Genomic DNA, 19,997 nt, shown 5'->3' with positions numbered 1-19,997 from the left:
AATAAGGATCTTGGCAAGAAGCGGGATATAGTGTCTCGAGTACATTCACTCAGTTTGTATGTAATAACATCAACATTGCGGATAAAAAGCAGAATTGTGAAGGACAACTTCCTTGTTCAGCTGATGCGACATTTCGTACAGACTATTGTGTCCTCTTCACGCAGGAAGTTGAAGAATCAAATAAGGACAGACCTAATGCATAAGTACCTCCTTTTTGTGACGTTTTCGATGCAGATCTCTAACTCTCCATCTTCTAATAATGCCATTCAAAATGCATATATATTGTGTCTTTCCGTTCCGCAGCAACAGGTAAAGAACAGATTAAACAATAATCATTGTACGATTCCATATGATTGCAAACATATTCATGAGACGTGAAATCACATGTCAGTAGAATCTGATAACTGAATAAATGAATGCCTACTTTCAACCTGAAATACCTTTTCTCTGAATTTCATGTTTTATAGTAACAGAACACTGTATTTACAAAACAAGTAGGAAACAGAAATGACCACTGTCGAATTTAACAGAAATATTCGAATGTTGCAATGATCAGAAACGTTCCATTTTTGTACACGTGCAAAACATGTGATTCTGGAAATACACGACACCAGGTCAATTTGTTTTAAGCAATAATATTTCCAGAATTTCCAGAATACAGTGTGTTACGGTTAAGAACTTGCCGTGACAAAAGGTATATTTGTGTTACCTCAAAGAAAGGTATGTATCGTGGGCTCACGTCCTGTCTTCTGAATAAAGTCTGTCCGTTTAAATATGATACCTTTTTGAGATTATGTAGCACAGACTTAAAATACGACATCCTGGGGCCAGAATCCCATACCAGTGTATAAATGCATATCTGTGTAAAGCAAATGGCTGCTGATACAGAGGCCGACTTGTCTACCTCGGTCCTAACAGTATGGTTTGCCCTTTACCAGCCTGCATGAGTATTCCGGATCTCCTGCTGGTTTATACATGGGACATAACGGACATGCGCGTGATGTTTCCTTCCAGAATAGGTACCGAGTCATTGTATGTAGTCATCTTTTGAGAGCAGATGTATTATTTTTTCTAACCAGCATATTGTGATAAAAGTCGATGTAGTGAAAGTCAATCTGAACAGGCCATATGTGTTCTCATTTAGATCACAATGAGTGGGTGAGTGAGAGTGAGTTTAGTTTTACGCCGCTTTTAGCAATAGTCCAGCACGATCATGCCGGGGGACACCAGAAATTTGCTTCACATTGTACCCAACTTGCCTCAACTCCACCGGATCTATGGCATGTGTGGTGTAGGATGACCACGAACTGCGTAATAAATAGCAGCTCATCCCAAGGTCAATGTGTAAAATGAACGTCCTAGCCTACTTTAACCGAGGGAGGATACAAAACTGAGGCTCAGTCGAAGCTTTTATGCATCCGGAAGAGAAAACGTTTATCAGGCTATATAGACTTATCTCTAGTAACCTCATCCGGGTTTTAAAGCCGTATCGCCCTAGTTCTATATTACAGAAGCAACCCCTGATGATGTCACAATAAGTTGTTATCAAAAACCCCTGATGATGTCACAATAAGCTGTTATCAAAAACTAAACAGCAATCTATTGTAAAGACCATAGCAGCCCAAGGTGTGTAACCTGGCGTACCACATCGGCAGCGAGATACCCCGGTCTGTGCACGTGGGGGATTTAAGGGTCGTTTCAGTCACTGTGGAGTATGCGATATGGGTTGATTTCCTCACAGAATGAATCTCACCCAGTGCAATTTACCTGTTACTCGTATCTTGTTACACAATTGAAGGCGACGGACATCGCCGCTAGAAAAAAAAAAACAGGGACTAGCACGTTTGTTAATACTTTGTAATTGAAAGCAAACTATTCCGACATAAAAGAATGTTGTAAGTGCCTTTATGACAGGAAAGTGCATTTTCAAACAGTATTCATTTTGTAGGTAATGTGGATAAGTTATTGTGATGAATAAACTGTAAGGAAATTATTACGTGATTTATAAGTCGTTATTACGAAATTAAATATAGCCGTTATAACGCGATTAGAAAGTCCTAGTATTTTTTAAAGTCGTTATAACGAGATTATTATTTGTATACGCACAGGTCCCTTACGGTGCTTCGTGAAAATGTATTACATGAAACATTTTATAAAAACCTGTTTTGTATGTCATTTATGTTTGAGATAGCAAATTGATGCAATCTAGTTACTCGTCAATCTGAACCTAGAAACCCCTTTTCAATGTCTAGAAATACCCTATACACATACAAAGGGTATTCCAAGTATATCTTTTCTAATCTATCTTAAAACAGGGTGAAACCTGTTGTAATCAATGAATGATCAAATTTAAGTCAAATTACAAAATTTTGATCACATCACACATGGGCATCTATGAATCGAATTCAAATTTAATCTAAATATTACTTGCAACAGAATCAGGTTATTGAATGGGATAAGTTTAAGAGCAATTCACAACGCTACAAAGGGGTTTTACCGCTAAAAAGTGCCATCAAGTTTTACTGTCACTGACGAATTCTTACCAGCGTATTACAATCCCTTGTGTTCACAGGTTCTTTGTGCTATTGCGTCCGTATACATAACCCGAAAAGGCTGACAAGTGTTTATTAATGTACTAAGTAGACGAGTATCAGATTCACGCCTTCTAACCATGACTGTACGTTTCCCGCGGTCACGTGACCCCCTTCAAAACCATGTGACACGCCTGTGTAAATGTTATACAATGATTTCTCCCTCCAGGGACCAGTCATTAAAGTTGTTGACCATTGTAAAGAATGGCGATACCTGACAGGTGGCGTAAATATCTGGTGATAGTGGGCGGGGTGCTGGTGCATCTGACTCTTGGAACAGTTTATACGTTTGGTAAGATTTGTATTTACTTTTAATATATCCGATAGCTGTAGCTGAAATGTGCTTGTCACTTGCCAGATGCCCACCTGTCCTGGACAGTTGACCCCCAGTTAAGTGGTTCGGCTCGGTGTCGGTGCACTCGTAAACATTAGCGGTTTTTTATGATCTAAACATATGTTACTTCATCCATGTCACCACGCCGGCTACATTTGATTCAGACGATACCATGTTTTACCGAAGGGCGTTGATTAAGATATTTCTTATCTACACATGTGCAGTATAAAGATATCTAGTCCGATAAGTTCTAGTTGATAAGGTCTGAAGGATATAATCACACAGTAGCCCTCTTCTGTGGAATAAATGATTCAGTTGTATATATAATTGCCTTCTGCAATAAAAGTGTTATATGTCCAACATAAACATACCTATATGTTGAACAGAAATAAAGTAAAATATATTCAATGAATAAAGACTAAAATAATACAATTGTCTAAACTATATTACTGTGTGAGACTGTTGAGCTAATTGATATTTTTGATGATATTAATGAGCCTGTACCAGACTAGGTAATAAACTAATCAATCAACAGTGCAAAAATTATCGAGAGACCATATCGAGATATGGGCTCTGAGTGAAATCATGTTGTTAACACAAATTATTTCAAAAACATTAGTGCAGAAATAGTGCAAGGGAACAGATGTATGATAATCATCATAATGTTGATGAATGCATGAATGTGGCAGATGTGTTTAATCATATGAAAAATCAAATGCATAAATTAGATAATCTTCATGAAGTAATGTATGGTAGATCAACCCTGTTATAGTCACCTGACGACATTAGCTGTTTGTTCATGGGCAACAATGTTTTGAATGATATCAGAAACCATATAATAGATCTATTATATGGTCTCTGATGATATAAAGAGCTTTTCATTAAATGAAGCTTAATGTTTGAATAATTTAATGTTATTTCATGTGTATGTCAGTGATCTTGTTTTGTGGTGTCCTTGTATGTGTGACCAGACGGAGCACCTGTTGTAGGATTCAGTGTGTCTACAATGTCGGTACAATCAACACTTGACTGGCTGTATCTCTAGCTTTGATTTTGGAAAACACCATAGTGCATTATCCCTGCCTAATCCAATTAGTTTTAATGAGTGGTTGCCTTCTATGTTTTGCGACTTTCAGTGTGCCAGTAAAAGAAATACCATTCATGAAAATGATCTGAATTCTAAAAAGTATTATTGGATGGTTAGTAGTCAGTATTAATTTATTCATCAAATTATCTTAATTGCCCTGTTGTGTGTTTCTTTCATTTAGTGTTTCAACCATGCTTATGCTCAAGAGGCTCCTTGTAAATAGGAACTTTCTGTTGATGTAAGAATGTACTGAAGATGGCTTCACCATTCAATAACCAGCTTCTCCATACAATAACCAGCTTCACCATACAATAACCTGCTTAACTGTATGTTCTACCATAACATTCAAGTTTGTTTGTTTTTGATTGGCTGTTACTAAAAAATTAGAAGTGAAAAATGTTAATTTTTTCCACATCTGAACGTCTGTTCACTGCACATTGGAATATTTTGCACTCATTAACCTTACAAATGTAAACAATCTGTCGTCTGAAACTATAACATTTGACCTCGGCAATTGATGTGAGTAGATCAGATATGTATGAAATTTGAAGTGATAGTGGAAAATTCTTGACTGTCGAATCTGAACCCTGCAGAATCGAAGAATAGATGCTTTTCTGATCGACCACAACCTGTAACTATTTAAAGATTTTTATGTATGACAAGAGTGGATTATGGTTTGACGTAGGTGCATCCTCTTTGGCATGCAATGAAAGAGTGATAGTGATGCCTTGTGTACGTGTGACCAAACTGGGATTTCTTGGAATATTGTTTTCATCATTTGGCAGTGGACTGTGGCCAAGTTTTTATTGAAGTGTACGAACATAGATCACCAGCAGTGGCAGCCTTGCACTACAGATCCTCCACCTCTGGTCATGCCTGAATAGCATCTGTATATTTGCCTCTTCACAAATCTCATCAGCTGAATATATTTGACTGACAGAGTTTGTTGATCCAGTTCTTAATTACTTTATGCTACACTGCATACTCATTCCTGAAGTTTGTGCCAACATTTTTTGTATCTCAAACGCATCACCTTCAGTCTTGCTCCTTCTTTGACGAAATTTCTTGGATTCCTACAAATCCACACACTAAGAAATTTAAGAATTTCTCTGATGTGTAGTCACAAGGGTTAAATTACAATTAATGATTTTCTCTTTACAAAAAAGGCCTTTTAAGGTTTAAAGCCTTTGCTTGTCACCCCAAATACCTGGGTATGAATCTCGATTCTCTTCATTGGTACAATGTGTGAAACCTCTTTCTGGTGTCCCTTCCTGTGATATTGCTGCAATATGGTTAAAAGCAGCATAAACCTAAACTGGCTCACTCACTCACTCTCTACAAAGGTTCTGATAAATGAAACTGGATGTGTTGAAATTTAGAAGCGATATGGCAACATGATAGATATTTCATCCGGGAGAGTGGAAGGTGGTTCTTCAATCCTGTGGCTACATTTTTCAGGGGTATCCTAGTCAGTGTTCACGTTAATGCACAAACCTGTGTTTTTTACCTAAAAAACATGCAAACAGTATTTTGCGTGTGTGTTTTGCATGCATAGATTCTGGTCTTATGCTTTTTCAATCACAGTGTTACCCAGGCCCAGTAAACATGCGTATGTCTGGACAAACACCACCGGCCACACAAACGTCACACACATCACAATATCCATCATGTAATCTTGAAAGTGACTTTAAACCCCATACACCATTACCTCAAAGTTTTGCACAGGGATTCTCCTGTTCACAGATGAGCACAAGCTTACACAGGATTATTGAGGGGGTTGCACATCTTTCAAGTTGTCCTCTTTCAGTTCTGTCCATATTGACCAAGGATGACATTTTTATTTATCTGCTGATCATTTCTTACTTGCGCACTGACTGACATGAGTGATTTGAAGCTTGTTTGGAGACACTGAGATATGTATCTCCCATGCATTACCCACAACAACTACTGTTCACTGTTGACTTCTTACTGTCCAGACAGCTAGCCATTATCTGATAGATATGTGGTTATATTTTTAGTCAGTGGGATTATCAGTGTCTGTCAACCAACTTCATTGAACTTGGTCAGTGTCACAATGTCCCAAGATCTTATATGGACTTTAAGTTAACTGAACACACACTTTGACAGGGGTACAATTCCATAAATGAAATATGTACAATCAGAATAATTCAGCATCTTTGTGTTTAATAGAATTTAGGCTAATCTAATGGCCTCATGAGGATGACTTGTATTTCATGCACATGATAGGAGGACCAGGAATGTGGAAGTACCTTCAATGGTTAGTTATTTACTACAAGTGCCCAAAATGCAATTTTCACATGTCTCAAGTTAAGAACACTTGTCACTTACAATGAGCTTTTCATGAAGAAATGCTATTTTCCCAATTTCTCAGATAACGGCACTTGATGTGGAATCTTAGATAACTCCCTGGGGCATTCTAAACCCAGGAATGACCAACCATGGTGCTGTTGCACAATGTTCCTGCGAACCTGAACCCAGATTTTCCACAGGGTTATCATGAGGATGATGAAGTTGGTGGGGGTATGTTTATCTCAGATCTGTTCATCCACCAGTCTTCAGCTGTTATATGTGATGTGATGACTGTGTTGTAGGTAACCTGAACCCATACCTGACCTCGTACATCCGCAAGTACAGCAGCCCTAGTAACCTGCAGTATGGGCAGAGTGTCTGGATCTTCTCCATGTCAGCCATGGGACAAGGACTGTCCATGTTCCTTGGGGGCGTTATCAACCGATTCATCGGTCCCCGACTTACCACTCTTCTTGGATCTGTACTCATGAGGTTTGACATTGGTTGCTTGTAATTGTTTGGGGTGACTATGCATGGACAACATAATTCTATTCATTAGGTAACTTCATTGTCTCTACAGTCTTTGTGCCTGTTGTTCATGCTTCTTTTACTGACAATGTTCACCATATTAAGCTCACGTAAAGATTCTAGACCTCTTTGCAAGAAGCCTGACTGTCCCTTTACCAGCTGACTCTGAATTTTACATAATGGCAGTGTGCGTTTCTTGCTTATAAAGTTGCTTAACTTATTGTTATAAGATGTTGGTTTGATAAAAAAGTGCAAAGAAAACTGCCAGTGGGTCATAACCTTCCAATGCAGGAACAACTTGTGGTTGTTGTGTTCCAGTGCCGGAGTCCTGTTGACATACCTGTCAGTCCAACACTCCTTCATTGCCGTTGTTTTCACATACGGACTGATGTTTGGACTTGGCGTCGGTATTGCATATGCAATCCCCATGGCCTGTGCAATGAAGGTAGGTAATCTAATACTAGCTATAACCTGTGTCCTGTATTGACCATAGCCTGTGTCCTCCAGGTACATCCCCTGTATTGTCCATAATCTGTGTCCTGAAACAGGTATCCTGTAACATCTGAAGCTTGTGTCCTAAACAATGGTCCCTGTAATAGGCTGTGTCCTGCACATGGGTCCCAGTAATGTCCATAGCTTGTGTCCTGCAGATGGGTCCCTGTAATGTTGATAGCCTGTGTCCTTAAGTTGGATCGTTGTAATGTCCATAGCCTGTGTCCTGCAACAAGTCCCTTATAATATGAAATCCTGTGTCCTGAAGATGGGTCTCTGCAATGTGCATAGCCTGGTATCAGTAGGGAAGTAGAGACTTGATTAATACAAGAAGCAGCTCAGCTAAATGTCGTAGTTGTCCTTTTGCTATTTACATGTTTTTGTGATTTATTATTTTCTCCGTTTCTATGGAAACGTTTCGGACTTAGTTTCAAAATGGAGGGATGTGATTCGTTTCCGGAGCAGACCTCAAAAACCGTCAATGTTTTTCGGCAAAACTTGGTGGATATATCAGCTGGAACCTAAAGTGGTGCCTTTTGCTACTTACTGGTTTTTGTGATTTCTTAGTTTCTCGGTTTCCATGGAAGCATTTCGTACTTAATCTCAAAAGTGAGAGGTGTGTTTCGTTTCTAGAGCAGAACTCAAAAACTTCTTAATATCTGTCAGTGTTACTTGGCCGATATGTGTGGGGAAAACCCAAAGTGGTGCCTTTTGCTATTTACAGGTTTTTATGATGTATTGTTTTCTCTTTTCCGTGAACACATTGCTGACTTCGCTTCCGGAGCACAACTCGAAAACCATTTCATATCTTTCAAAAGATCTTGGCAGATGTACGAGACAGATCTTGAAATAGTGACTTTTTCTGATTACAGATATATGGCATTTATATTTTTCATGAATTGCATGGAAACAATTCTGACTTGGTCTAAAAACACAATAAGTAACAGTCCTTTCTAATATTTGGAAACCAGGGGGATATGTCATCTTCTGATGACTTGTTTTAAGGTTTCAGATGTGTTAGTTTGTCTCTATGATTTTTCCCCCTATATATGACATCACAGCAAGCAAATGTTCGCAGCTGCAGCTGCTATCTTAGTTGACACTAGCAAGCTCAGTTGTAGCAGCATATTTGACTACCTAATGTGAGAATGCACAGCCAGCCGTGGGAGGTAATGAAATTATATTGAGGAGCTGCAGATACATCCAGGGTACTAGTGAGAGATTTATCAGAATGTATACACTGGGGATTATCGGAGATGTGTTCAGTTACAAGATGTCTTCAAGTAACAGGAAGTGTGTTGTAGCAAAATTTAATGTTTGTCATTTTACAGCACTCAACAGTCTATGTGGCATGTAATCGTATTGGGATGTATCAAGGCTAGACATTGGTGCTATGTTGATGATGTTTTCAGTGGCTTCCGGAGAAGAAGGGGCTGGTCAGTGGCTGTGTGGTCGCCGGCTTCGGGGGTGGCGCCTTCATTTTTGACCAGGTTCAGACAGCTTACATTAACCACAACAACTTGAAACCTCACACAGACAACACTGACGGAGGAAGGTAACGAGAGTTAAGTGCTGTGTTTGGGGCAGTGTATTTGAAGTTGGTATATAATGTGTACTAGACTGTATTTTGTGCATGCATGCATGCATGTGTGTGTGCGTGCAAGAGAGTGTGTGTGTGTTTGAGAGAAACAGAGACAGAGGGAGGAGATATTTGAGTGGCAGATTAAGTATTAAGTCTTCAGGGTGTCGTAATCATTAATCGTATTGAGGTTTATATATACTCAATCAGATCAGGTTTCACAAAACGATAAGCTTCATAAAACTGTAAGTCTCCATAGCAACAGGTGTGTTCAGCCATGTTCTATGACGTGAATCATTTTTCCATCTTCAGTTATTTCACACAGCCTGAGGTGTTGGAGAGAGTGCCCAAGATGTTCCTGATACTGGGAGCATGCTACATCGTGATGCAGCTTATTGGCATTATCTTCATATCAGACCCGCCTCCTGTTGAGGTGAGAGATGATCTCGTCCTGCGAGATCAGTGCTGGCGCTGTGTTACAAAATGCAAGACAATAATTAGTAATTGAGATTTCTTTTGGATGAAAAATATTGTGACAACACCTGATCCTCAGCCATGCAGAGTTCTTTGTTTATCATTAACCATTTCATTATTGTGAAGACGTAGAATTTCTGGTTATAACAGGGCAGTAAAGATGATACTTCCATCACAATGGCCAAGGTAGGATTGTATAAGGTGATGGAATTTGTGTTTGGAGTAGGGTTAAATGTGTCCAAGTGTTGTGCAAGTTAACCCTATTCTGTTACCTTTCAAGCTGTTCTGGTGAAGGGGCATCTGATGAGGTGATCCGGTTGTGAGAGAGGTAGCTGTGTTAAAGCTGACCAGCAGCAAGTCTTGCATGGCATGCATGCCAGTGTTAGCCTTAGAGCATCAGCTGTATAGCAAAAACTACTGCATTAAAGTATATGTGATTTAATTATGTATTTAATCCTGGGATGCTAAACCGCTAACACACTTAACCCATCATGCTAAAGGACACTGTGAACATTGTAAGGTACTTCAAATATTCAATGCTTGGCTTGAATTGGTCATATTTTGCACATATGTACCTGATAGTAAAATGCACATTACCAGTTAAAGATGCAATCCTGATATTTTCAGGATGAAGAAATTAAGCATTCAGTGTAACATGGTACATTTGGGATTAGGGATCCTAAGTAAAATACAGATTCTGGCACATCCGGGACTTGAATCCACTCTCTCAGTCAGATACCTAACTGCCATCAATTTAACCCACTCAACCACCATTCATAAATATGGAAGCCTGACAACTGGTAGTCTAGTGTAATGTCACATTTGACCACTTTGTAGATGGTATTATGGGATCTATCCAGTTTGCAAATATGAAGGATGCGTTATGTTTTTCTCTGGTAAGCTAGTATGAGGGTCAGTGAGAGTGGCGACTCACCAACGATGATCATCGGGGCTAAGCTGAGACTTGAAGTCATGACAGTCAGATCTTATCCACTTGGTATGATTGTGTTCCTCTTTTTAAAATATTGATTTGCTTAATGTTTTATGACCGAGTTCTGTTTATATTTTCCTGGTAGGTAAAGACAACCTATGTGCCCCAGCCTAAAGGAGACAGAACAGAGTCTGAACATGTAACTTCTGTAACTCTATTTCCCAGTAATATTGGGACCTCTCTAACACAGCTCTATCTTGCTCTAACATCCACCATTGTAGCCTTTGCCTGGTCTTCTGTGTAATGTTTACCTCTTGGGGCTTGTGACTGTGGGAACATGATGAACCGATGAATCCAGGATTGATAGGGTCCAGTAGTTTAGTGAGTTTAGTTTTATGCCACACTCATCAATATTCCAGGTATATGGTGGGATGGGGTCCATTAACTGAAGGAGTTTAGATGAGAAGAAGCCCGGATAGTTATCTGGATGCTCATACTATCAATCACTGTTTGCCTGATAAACCCTTTTGGCTGCTGTTGCTTTTACACATAAATGGTGTTGCAGACTATCACTTCTTATCACTGTATATCTCACTGGTCTCTGACCGTCTAGACAGATGTCTGCATGTGAACCTTAATGTCTGAGTGAGTTTAGATGCTTTATTGGCATTTTAGAAGATACTGTTTTATTTACATAGAAACCCAGAAATTTCTCTATGTTCATGAGTGAGTTTAGTTTAAATTTACATCACACTCAGCAGTGTTTCAGCAATGTGACAGTGGTCTGTAAATAATTGAGTCTGTGCTAACTGGATCTCACTGGTCACTGTCTACACCAGTCGCCATATAGCTGGAATATTGCTGAGTGCCGTATAAAAATAAACTCATTCACTCACTCTCACACACACTCACCAGCTGTTGGTATATTTATGTAGCAGAGGCATTTATTATTTAATGAAGCCTTAATTGTTTAATGGAAGTTTAAATAAGGTTAACTTTGAACCTACTTTTACAGTGTACTTTGTATATCATATAATTTCACATCATGAGAATGTGATATGTGATCATTTACAAAACACTAACCTCTGTTTTTAAAGAGCCAAGGCAGCAGGCAGCCAATGGGAGCAGGGCGCAACAAAACTACTGCCCAGAGCTCATATTAACAAAATCCTTGGCCGGAAGAATAACTTGTTTAAATGGCATTCAGAAGCTGGTATGGTGAACAGAAACATGTTTTATAGATAGACTACTACCATATGTCGCATCTATTGCAAATATGACGTCTGTTCATAAAAAGTGTTGCTCTTCAGAACAACAGTTTGTGTGAAGTTATCAAGCATGACTGGACATGGAGATGAGATGATGGTGTCCCTTGTGATGTTGTTGTTGTTGTTGATGTTGTTGTAGGTGATGGATGAGACAGTGAACCCAGATGGGGAGGACAGCGAGACAAAGGCCTTGATCCCAGCAGCCAGCTCAGATGAAGAGGGAGGCATAAAACAGGATGAAACTTCTGCAATGCGGGAACACTCAGGCGTGAAGTACTGCGCTCCATCTTTGCACATATCTTCTGCACAGTATTCTTTCTTATGCAGGGATAGAAATAGTGCTTCATTTGCTTGTCATGACACGTTGAATGTTGAAGTGGCATGGAAGAAATATTTTATTTAGTGCTCTGTCTGCACAACTAAAATTGTAAAAATTATATTTACTGTAGTTCATTCAATGGAAAATGTGAGATATTTGACCAACTCTAATGCTTCAAAATTTATTTTTTCACCCCATCAAACTGTTAGTGGCACTGTCAATATCACCATTTACTGTATTCACCGTCAGTTTGAATCCAAGGAAGCATGACACAGCAAGCCCTGCTTTGTATGATAACATAGTTTGTGGGTTAGTTTATTGGCCTAGGACAAATGAAGAGGAACGATTCTGGTGGTCATGATAATGTTCAGGAAATATTGCTGTCAAGTTAGCATGTGTCATCCCAGTTTAATTGGGTCATTGAGAGGTACGGGCTCACTTACCTTCACAAAGACATAAATTACCTGTTTGGTGCCCAAACTGTCCCTTTAAAAAAAATCTGCATATCTAACTGTGTCATGACTGGATTATTGACAGTCAATATTGACAGTCAGTCAAACATGTACACTGGAATGTTGCTGGATTAGAATTCTGCAAGTCAAGTAATAAAGTGTAAAATGGCACTGATCAGGCTTGTGGGAATAACAGTTCTGTTGTGAAATTACTCAGCAATTTTTGCAGGGATGACGAACATGCTGTCATGCACCCCAAACAAATGCTGAAGCAGCGAGCATTCTACATCCTGTGGTTCATCTTCCTCTTCAATGGACAGGGTGTGGTGTTCTTCTCCTCACTGTATAAGGTCAGTCGCCTCTCTCTTCTTCAAGGGACACATTGTTACGGAGGTACTTGCGCTAGTACCCGTGAAGATCCCGGTTAGAACTGATCTTCAGCAACCCATGCTTGTGGTATAATTAGTTATAGGTCAAATGGAGAGTTTTCACAAAAAACATGTGACAGCCCTCAAGTCAGCTTGGTAAAACACGTATACATTTTGCTGAGTTGACCTACATATTTGTTATTATAGTATTGCAGAATATTGTTTAACTAAATGGTAGTCACAGAAATCCCTTGATCACAGTATCTCTTCAAACAGGCTGAAATGTGTTTCAGCACATTTCCAATGATGGCAGACATTAGCCAATGTCTCACAGGGCTGTTTTGTCTTCAGCAAAGACTCAACATAATCTGGAACATTCAAGTGTTGTTCCATCAGTCATGACTGCATCAGCAGGTTCATTTACTCTCATCGGTAAATCATCAGTTGAAACCCTAACATTCTGATTAATATTATTGCTGGCTTGATTCATGTTGTAAACAGTGCCCTCACCTTCAGCATGATAGTGACATAACACTGGTTTCAGTTTTGTTTCTGAGACAACATGCTGAGTTCTTTCTTTGAAATATGGAACATCTTGTCATGTAATACTCTTTGCTGAATGCATCTTAAGTTGGTGTTTCCACAGCCTGTCACATTGACTTGTGGCTGAGTCCAAGTTGTAAATCAATAAAACAGGTTGCAATGAAATTAAATGCATATCTACATAGGGATATTTCATTAATGTTATTTGAAAAACTATGGTTTTGTAGCTGTTATTTTGTACCAACAATGAAAGTATGTAAACCCTGGTATGTGTTGCATTTATCATTACCTGTGGCCTCATTTTGAATGTTCTAAGGAAACAGATTGATGTATTCGAAATGAACAGAGTTTTCAAAGCATTCTTGTTGTCATGGTTGAACTGAGACAAAGCCCATGAAAGTCTAGGTTCCATATTACAATAAGGGGTGTGTGAAGTACAGGAAGACATTAGCTTACAGAAATTATAAGACTGATAATGCGGTAATTGATCTTGAAACACACTGATAATATGTCACCTTGGTCCAGTCTGGTGTGAATCCATGACAACACAGTCACCTGTTTTGATGCCAAAATTCAAATGAATTTGTTCCGGTCAGTTTTCACCTTTCATCATTCGCTTACTTCCACTGATCTAACCACATCCTGAGTTGATACTCGTACCTTAGGTCAGATAATCTTCTATTCCAGGCATATGGACAGACGTTTATACATGACGATGTCTTCCTTGCCACTGTCGGAGCTTTTGCTGCCGTCTTTAATGCAGCTGGACGAATTGCATGGGGATACTTTGCTGATAAGGTTTCATTCAAGGTAACATATTGATTAACGCTGCGGTTTATTGTGAACGTCAGTTGCTCAGTTGATGCCAAGACAGGACTTCAGCTCCGTCACATTTTACACTTAGCTATCACAGCTGATTTTGAGATTAGAAAAGAAGAATCAGGAGACCTACATAATTATATTTTGCCTTTGGGTTATAAACCCTCACCAGGCTACTCCAGGGTGTTGATGTATGATCCAGGTATGGCTGACAACCTCCCTGTTTGTAACTAATGGATGAGTTAGTCGTACCAACCATCTGTGTCTAAAGTTTGTCCTTTATCTTGTCTACTGTGCATGACCATCATTAAACTGAGTAACCATAGATGCTTAAGGAAATTCATTGTGTTTGTTTTCACCTGTAAAGAAACATCCTGCTGTTGACATGATGTAAATAGATGTGTAATTGTGCTTCCAGGTCAGCATGACGTGCCTGTGTGCTCTGTTCACGGTCCTGCTGTTGACAATAGGGCTGACAAGCTTGGCAGGAAAATGGCTGTTCTTCTTGTATGTGTGTCTGATATTTGGCACATTCTCTGGCAACTTCTCACTGTTCCCTGTCGCAACGGCCCGCTCATTTGGTCAGCTTCACTACCCACTCAACTATGGGCTGCTCTTCACATCTCAGGTAACGTGTGATAGCATCTGTAACCCTCATCAGCACTCTTATATTCCAGCAGTCTGAAACAAAATCTTGACCAGACAGTCCAGTGATCAACAGCATGAGCATCAGTCTTCACAATGTGGATATGATGACATTTGTCAAACAAGTCAGCGAACCTGACCACCCAATCCCTTTAGTCACCTCTTACAGCATACATAGGTTACTGAAGACCAATTCTAACCCAGATCTTGATGGGTTTCAGGTGATCACAGCCCCTGTTGGTGCCATACTTACCTCCCAGCTGAAGGGCATCATTGGCTGGTATGGCATGTTCTTTGTGGTGTCTGGATTCTCATTTAGCAGTAAGTCACCTTTAAGGCTAAACATCTCAAAGTCTAATAAATTATGTGAACAATATGTTGGTTCTTAAATACAAAAAACATATTTACATTTTGTTCTCAGGATACAGAATATGTAAAATCTTCCTGTTTCAGTTCCAGAAAATTATGTATGATTTCAAGCCTGGTACACTGATGGGTAGTGGCTGTGATCTAGTAACCTGTTCATCCTCAGTAATGATATGAGATATGTAAGGAACTGTTGTGCAAATGTCTTATTCACCTGAACAGACAGGAAGGACATGCACACATACTCCAGTCCACCTTATAGTACCTTGAATACTGTTCCCAATAGCATGAAACATGGAACAAACAATCTAGTTCCTGATAGCAATACTTTCAATTGTCACAGAAACTGGACATTTTGTTTTGACCGAAGTTGAATGTCTCTCAAGGGATTTACTTTCAAGAAGCAAGACAAGAACTGAATTAAAGTGATAATTGTGTGAAGCATTAAATGTGAATGATGCTGTTTCTTTGTATTTCAGGTTTTATACTGATGTTTGTCTTCCAAGTTAAAAATTCCAAAGGAAAAGACGTATAAAGCAGACTTTTGATGAAAGCTGAAAGAGAAGACCTAGGTCGTGATGATTGTGAGCGTGTCCTCTCTCTGCCAGGGTGAACTGATATATGGATGTCGACATGTGCAATATTCCATCTACTAGTCATATATCTGGGTATAGGTATACTACCATATGTTTGATGTAAGGGTACTATTCCATAGAAGACCCTCAAGGATATTTGGACATCTACTCATGTGTGTGATATTCCCAGTACAAAATATCTGGCCATGTGATATGTGTCTTATCCTTATTTTTGATGTCTGACAGTGTATATGGACAGCAATGTGTGTGTGACATAAGGGTGATCTTCCTTATATTTGATGTCTATCTGGGGTATTTGGACATCAATGTGTGTGTGACATAAGGGTGATCTTCCTTATATTTGATGTCTATCTGGGGTATTTGGACATCAATGTGTGTGTGACATAAGGATTGATCTTCCTTATATTTGATGTCTATCTGGGGTATTTGGACATCAATGTGTGTGTGACATAAGGATGATCTTCCTTATATTTGATGTCTATCTGGGGTATTTGGACATCAATGTGTGTGTGTTTTAGGGGCGATCTTCTTTATATTTGATATCCGACAACGTACATGGACATCAATGTGAGGGTGATCTTCATCATATTCAATACCTGATGGTGTATATAGACATCAACGTGTGTATGATTTAAAGGTGATTATCATTATGTTTTATGCCTACCGGTGTATATGAAAGTGACATGCAACTATTTTAAATATTTTGGAAGCAGCATTTGTGTTATATATTGTGAAAAATAATTTAAAAAATTCAGTCACAGTTTGCTAGACTTACAGAGTGAAATGGAATACCTTACCATATAATTCATTCAGTAACATCTGCTTGTCAGAATCTGTGATTGTGCTTATCTATGCAAGACAAAAGCTGTGTGGCTCAGCTAAACCTAGCAACAGCTGCTCCAGGCAGATACATCATGTTGTGCGCTTTGTGATGTTGTGTCAATGATTGACAGCATATGTTGTTATGTGGATATCTGTAAATAATCACTGCTCTAGCTGAATATTCCCAATAACAAGAGGAAATCACAAGGACTGTTGGAGCACCTGTCATGCTGTCATGTGCTACTTAAGATTCAGGAAGTCCCTAGATTGTAATAATGTAGGAATCTAATCACAAGGACTGCAGGAGGACCTACCAACGAATACTGTTCTCACAAATACAATCAATAATGGGTAAGATTTGCTTCACTGATGAACTGCAAACAAGCACATCTCCATTCATAAGCTTACAGTATCATTCATACTTTGTAGTTAGCTGAGTTCACCAACATTCTGTGCCAGAGGTCCACAAATCGTTAGAGAATTGTACTGGCTGTTTGAAATATATATAGACATATATACATGTGTTGTTGAGAATTTTATTTTATACATACCAACTTGAAATTTTTATGTTTGGGGAGTATTTCTCCGCACATTTGAGCTCGTTGTTTGATATGTTCACAAGTTCACTGATTACCAGGTCAATATTCTGGATATGTGTGTGAGGTGTCACACCCTCAGTTATAGTGAGGGTGGTGGGCTAGACTAGTGATTAAGGCTTTGGCTCGTTGGCAATGTGTGAAGCCCATTTCTGGTGTCCCCGGTGTTGATGTTCCTGGAATATTGCTAAAAGCTGCATAAAAACCAAACTCTGTCAGTCAGTCTATCAGTTATAGTGCAAGTAATCACAATAAACATGTGAAAGCTAGTAATCAAATGGTATCCACACTTCTAGAACAACATATACAGTCTTAAAATAGCATATAGAGAGGTATAACACACCACTATCTTTAGACCACAAAACCTTTATACAGCCCTAAATCATTGTAGGTATAAATCTTTTAAAAATCCCGGTCCTAACCTCCACACAGTGTCCTGAGCCCAATATCAAAACTGTAGGTCTTCATTCATAGCCATGTTGATACTTCACTGGGTGATTTATGATAAGTCTGCTGAGAGAGTTGTCTGATGTGTACATAATGTTATTTCTGTAGGGAAGTGCAATAATCAGCTGTGCCAAATATTTTAGAAACAGGTGTGATAGACGTCAGCCTGCCCCCATTTGTTGCTGCAATTGTCAAAGATTACTGTGAAGGTTGTGACAATCTTCATATTTAGACAATATTTACCCAAATTTGTTCATGAAAAAATTATCCTGAGGGACATTGGACGATAATTATACTATCCTACTGCTCTGAATTAGATAATAATTTCAATCACCGGACAACCATCAACAATCAAATCTACTTGCCTAATAAGTCTTTGAAGGGCATTTAGAAGTGAAATGCATAAGAATGAAGATTTATGGATACCAACTTCTTTATATGAGAACACAACGTTTCGGAATTAATGCTTACTCCTTCATCAGATGAAGGAGTAAGCATTAACTCCGAAACGTTGTGTTCTCATATAAAGAAGTTGATATCCATAAATCTTCTTTCTTACTTGCCTAATACTTGAATTCCTTGTCTTCTAGATGGATGCCGTAGTCATCTGAAGATTGTCAACTACAGTTAACAAATTTGACCTTGACAGCTATTTGAGATGTATATCAGAGATACATGTATACCAGAAAACAAAACCACCATGCAGTGAATATATCACTGCATTATAATACATTGTCCATTTTCCTCTCATCCTCTCATTTGTGAAATCTTGAGAAGGCAGATGCTAGTCTTCCACATTTCAGCATTTTGCATCCTGATCAATACAACAGGCGAGTGAGTTATGTATACAATCAAACTGTCACTGGGGTAAACTGTCACTTGACACGAAACTTTACTAGTGTATTGTTTTCAGATTTAAAACTGAATAAAAATATAGACACCTGCAAACCTTGTCTCTGTCCTCGACTTTTAGTATTGCTAGAAAGGACATTACGCCATACTCACCCACTCTGTAGTGATACCTTGGTTTTCCTACGTCATCTGCTCGAAGAGAGGCACAAAAACAACAGCACCCTCTATGAATAGTTCTCAGATTGAAGTACCTTCTCTTGTATAGAAATGTAACGGGTCAAGCCATGTCTTGGTTGTTGTTTAAGTCGCATCCAGCAATATTCCATACATATGGTGATAGTTCGGATATGATTGAAATTGCACCAGACAGTCCAATGATTAACAGCATGAGCACCTGATCCTCTTAGTCATCTCGAACGATAAGCTGTAGATCAGTTCTAACCAGCGTCTTCACGGGTTTGAACGTTGTGGAAGCATCGTTTGTTGAGTAACACCACTGTCAGCACTGTACAGCTATAGTCCTGTACCTGAGATCTTACATTCGCAAAGTGGCATCTGTATAATCTGCACTATTGGGAACCGATGACATGTGTCAACCAGGTCAGAGAGCCTGACCACCCGATCCCGTTAGTCGCCCCTTACTACAAGCATAGTCGTCTTTTATGGCAAGCATGGGTTGCAGAAGGCGCATTCTACCCTGGACCTTCACGGGTCAGAGAATAAGGCGTCAGACACATTTCCACCTGAGATAGGGCCATTCATTTGGTGTTTACGTACTCTATGATTTCCCCATGCCTTGTAATTTGTGATACTACTAAAATATATCTGAATACATCATGCATCTGTGTAGTGGGTTATTTTGGTCCATTGTAGACGAAGAAATATTACACATCCATAGCAAATACTTTCCAAGTGACCTGAATTACAATGACCTTTTAAGGTCAAAGTTCACTGATTCAAGTGTCCATTTGACCCAGCTTTACAGAAAATGGAGGTTGTTTGACAATGTTGAGTTATTACACTGAACACAAATGTTTACCCCTTTTTTTTGCACTCCAAAACTGTTAAAGTCGTAAAAAGACATATATATCACATTGCCTGCTTAAGGCGCTACGTACATTACAAGTGGAATTAACATGTGGGTGGATTCATGAAAAATGTTTGAGTCTCAGAACAAAACATTTGGCAAAGAAATAGACGTTTTAACTTTGTACACCGCAATCCACGCTAAAGCCTCTTGGGAAAAAAGACATCTGTCTTCGAACAACTAGATCTCTTCTACTAGAGGATCTATTTCCTTACATAAATGCCGAAATCAATTCGTGTGTTTCATGTTCAGATCTATGAAATCATCAAGCTGATATACTGATCTGCAGAGGTCATGTGACAAAAGGCTGACATTTGAGGTACGAGCGGGCAAGCTATTTCTACCATTCATTATTTCCGTTTGCAGTGTCAAATGACTCTTGCTCATTATGCAAAGCTGCAACATAAAGGTCGCTCTAAAGTGTTTAATTATTTAAGCGAAACTATATGGAGGACATATAATCATCCTACTCAATAACGTGACACTTCTCC

At 39.0% G+C, this 19,997-nt stretch overlaps 1 protein-coding gene across 1 annotated transcript; it reads left to right on the top strand.

The window, feature by feature from the left end:
* The first annotated feature begins 2,785 nt into the window (after positions 1 to 2,785).
* LOC137281218 (uncharacterized MFS-type transporter YhjX-like) lies at positions 2,786 to 18,515 on the top strand. Its single transcript, XM_067812342.1, has 11 exons — positions 2,786 to 2,883; positions 6,625 to 6,814; positions 7,169 to 7,295; positions 8,755 to 8,897; positions 9,234 to 9,354; positions 11,734 to 11,867; positions 12,595 to 12,715; positions 13,964 to 14,086; positions 14,514 to 14,723; positions 14,962 to 15,061; positions 15,586 to 18,515. Exons 1-11 carry the CDS (start codon positions 2,796 to 2,798, stop codon positions 15,639 to 15,641), a joined length of 1,413 nt encoding a protein of 470 aa, XP_067668443.1. The 5' UTR covers positions 2,786 to 2,795; the 3' UTR covers positions 15,642 to 18,515.
* Positions 18,516 to 19,997: the final 1,482 nt, after the last annotated feature.

The sequence above is a fragment of the Haliotis asinina genome, chromosome 4 (assembly GCF_037392515.1).
Source record: "Haliotis asinina isolate JCU_RB_2024 chromosome 4, JCU_Hal_asi_v2, whole genome shotgun sequence".
Classification (NCBI taxonomy): domain Eukaryota; kingdom Metazoa; phylum Mollusca; class Gastropoda; order Lepetellida; family Haliotidae; genus Haliotis; species Haliotis asinina.
This window is presented reverse-complemented; position numbering and strand designations above follow the sequence as displayed.

What these genes read in the sequence shown, in the direction of transcription:
- LOC137281218 (XM_067812342.1), top strand. Translation starts at nt 2,796, where the DNA reads ATGGCGATACCTGACAGGTGGCGTAAATATCTGGTGATAGTGGGCGGG. An exon ending in TGGAACAGTTTATACGTTTG is followed by an intron (nt 2,884 to 6,624) that starts GTAAGATTTGTA and finishes ACTGTGTTGTAG; the next exon opens with GTAACCTGAACCCATACCTG. An exon ending in GTCTGGATTCTCATTTAGCA is followed by an intron (nt 15,062 to 15,585) that starts GTAAGTCACCTT and finishes TTTGTATTTCAG; the next exon opens with GTTTTATACTGATGTTTGTC.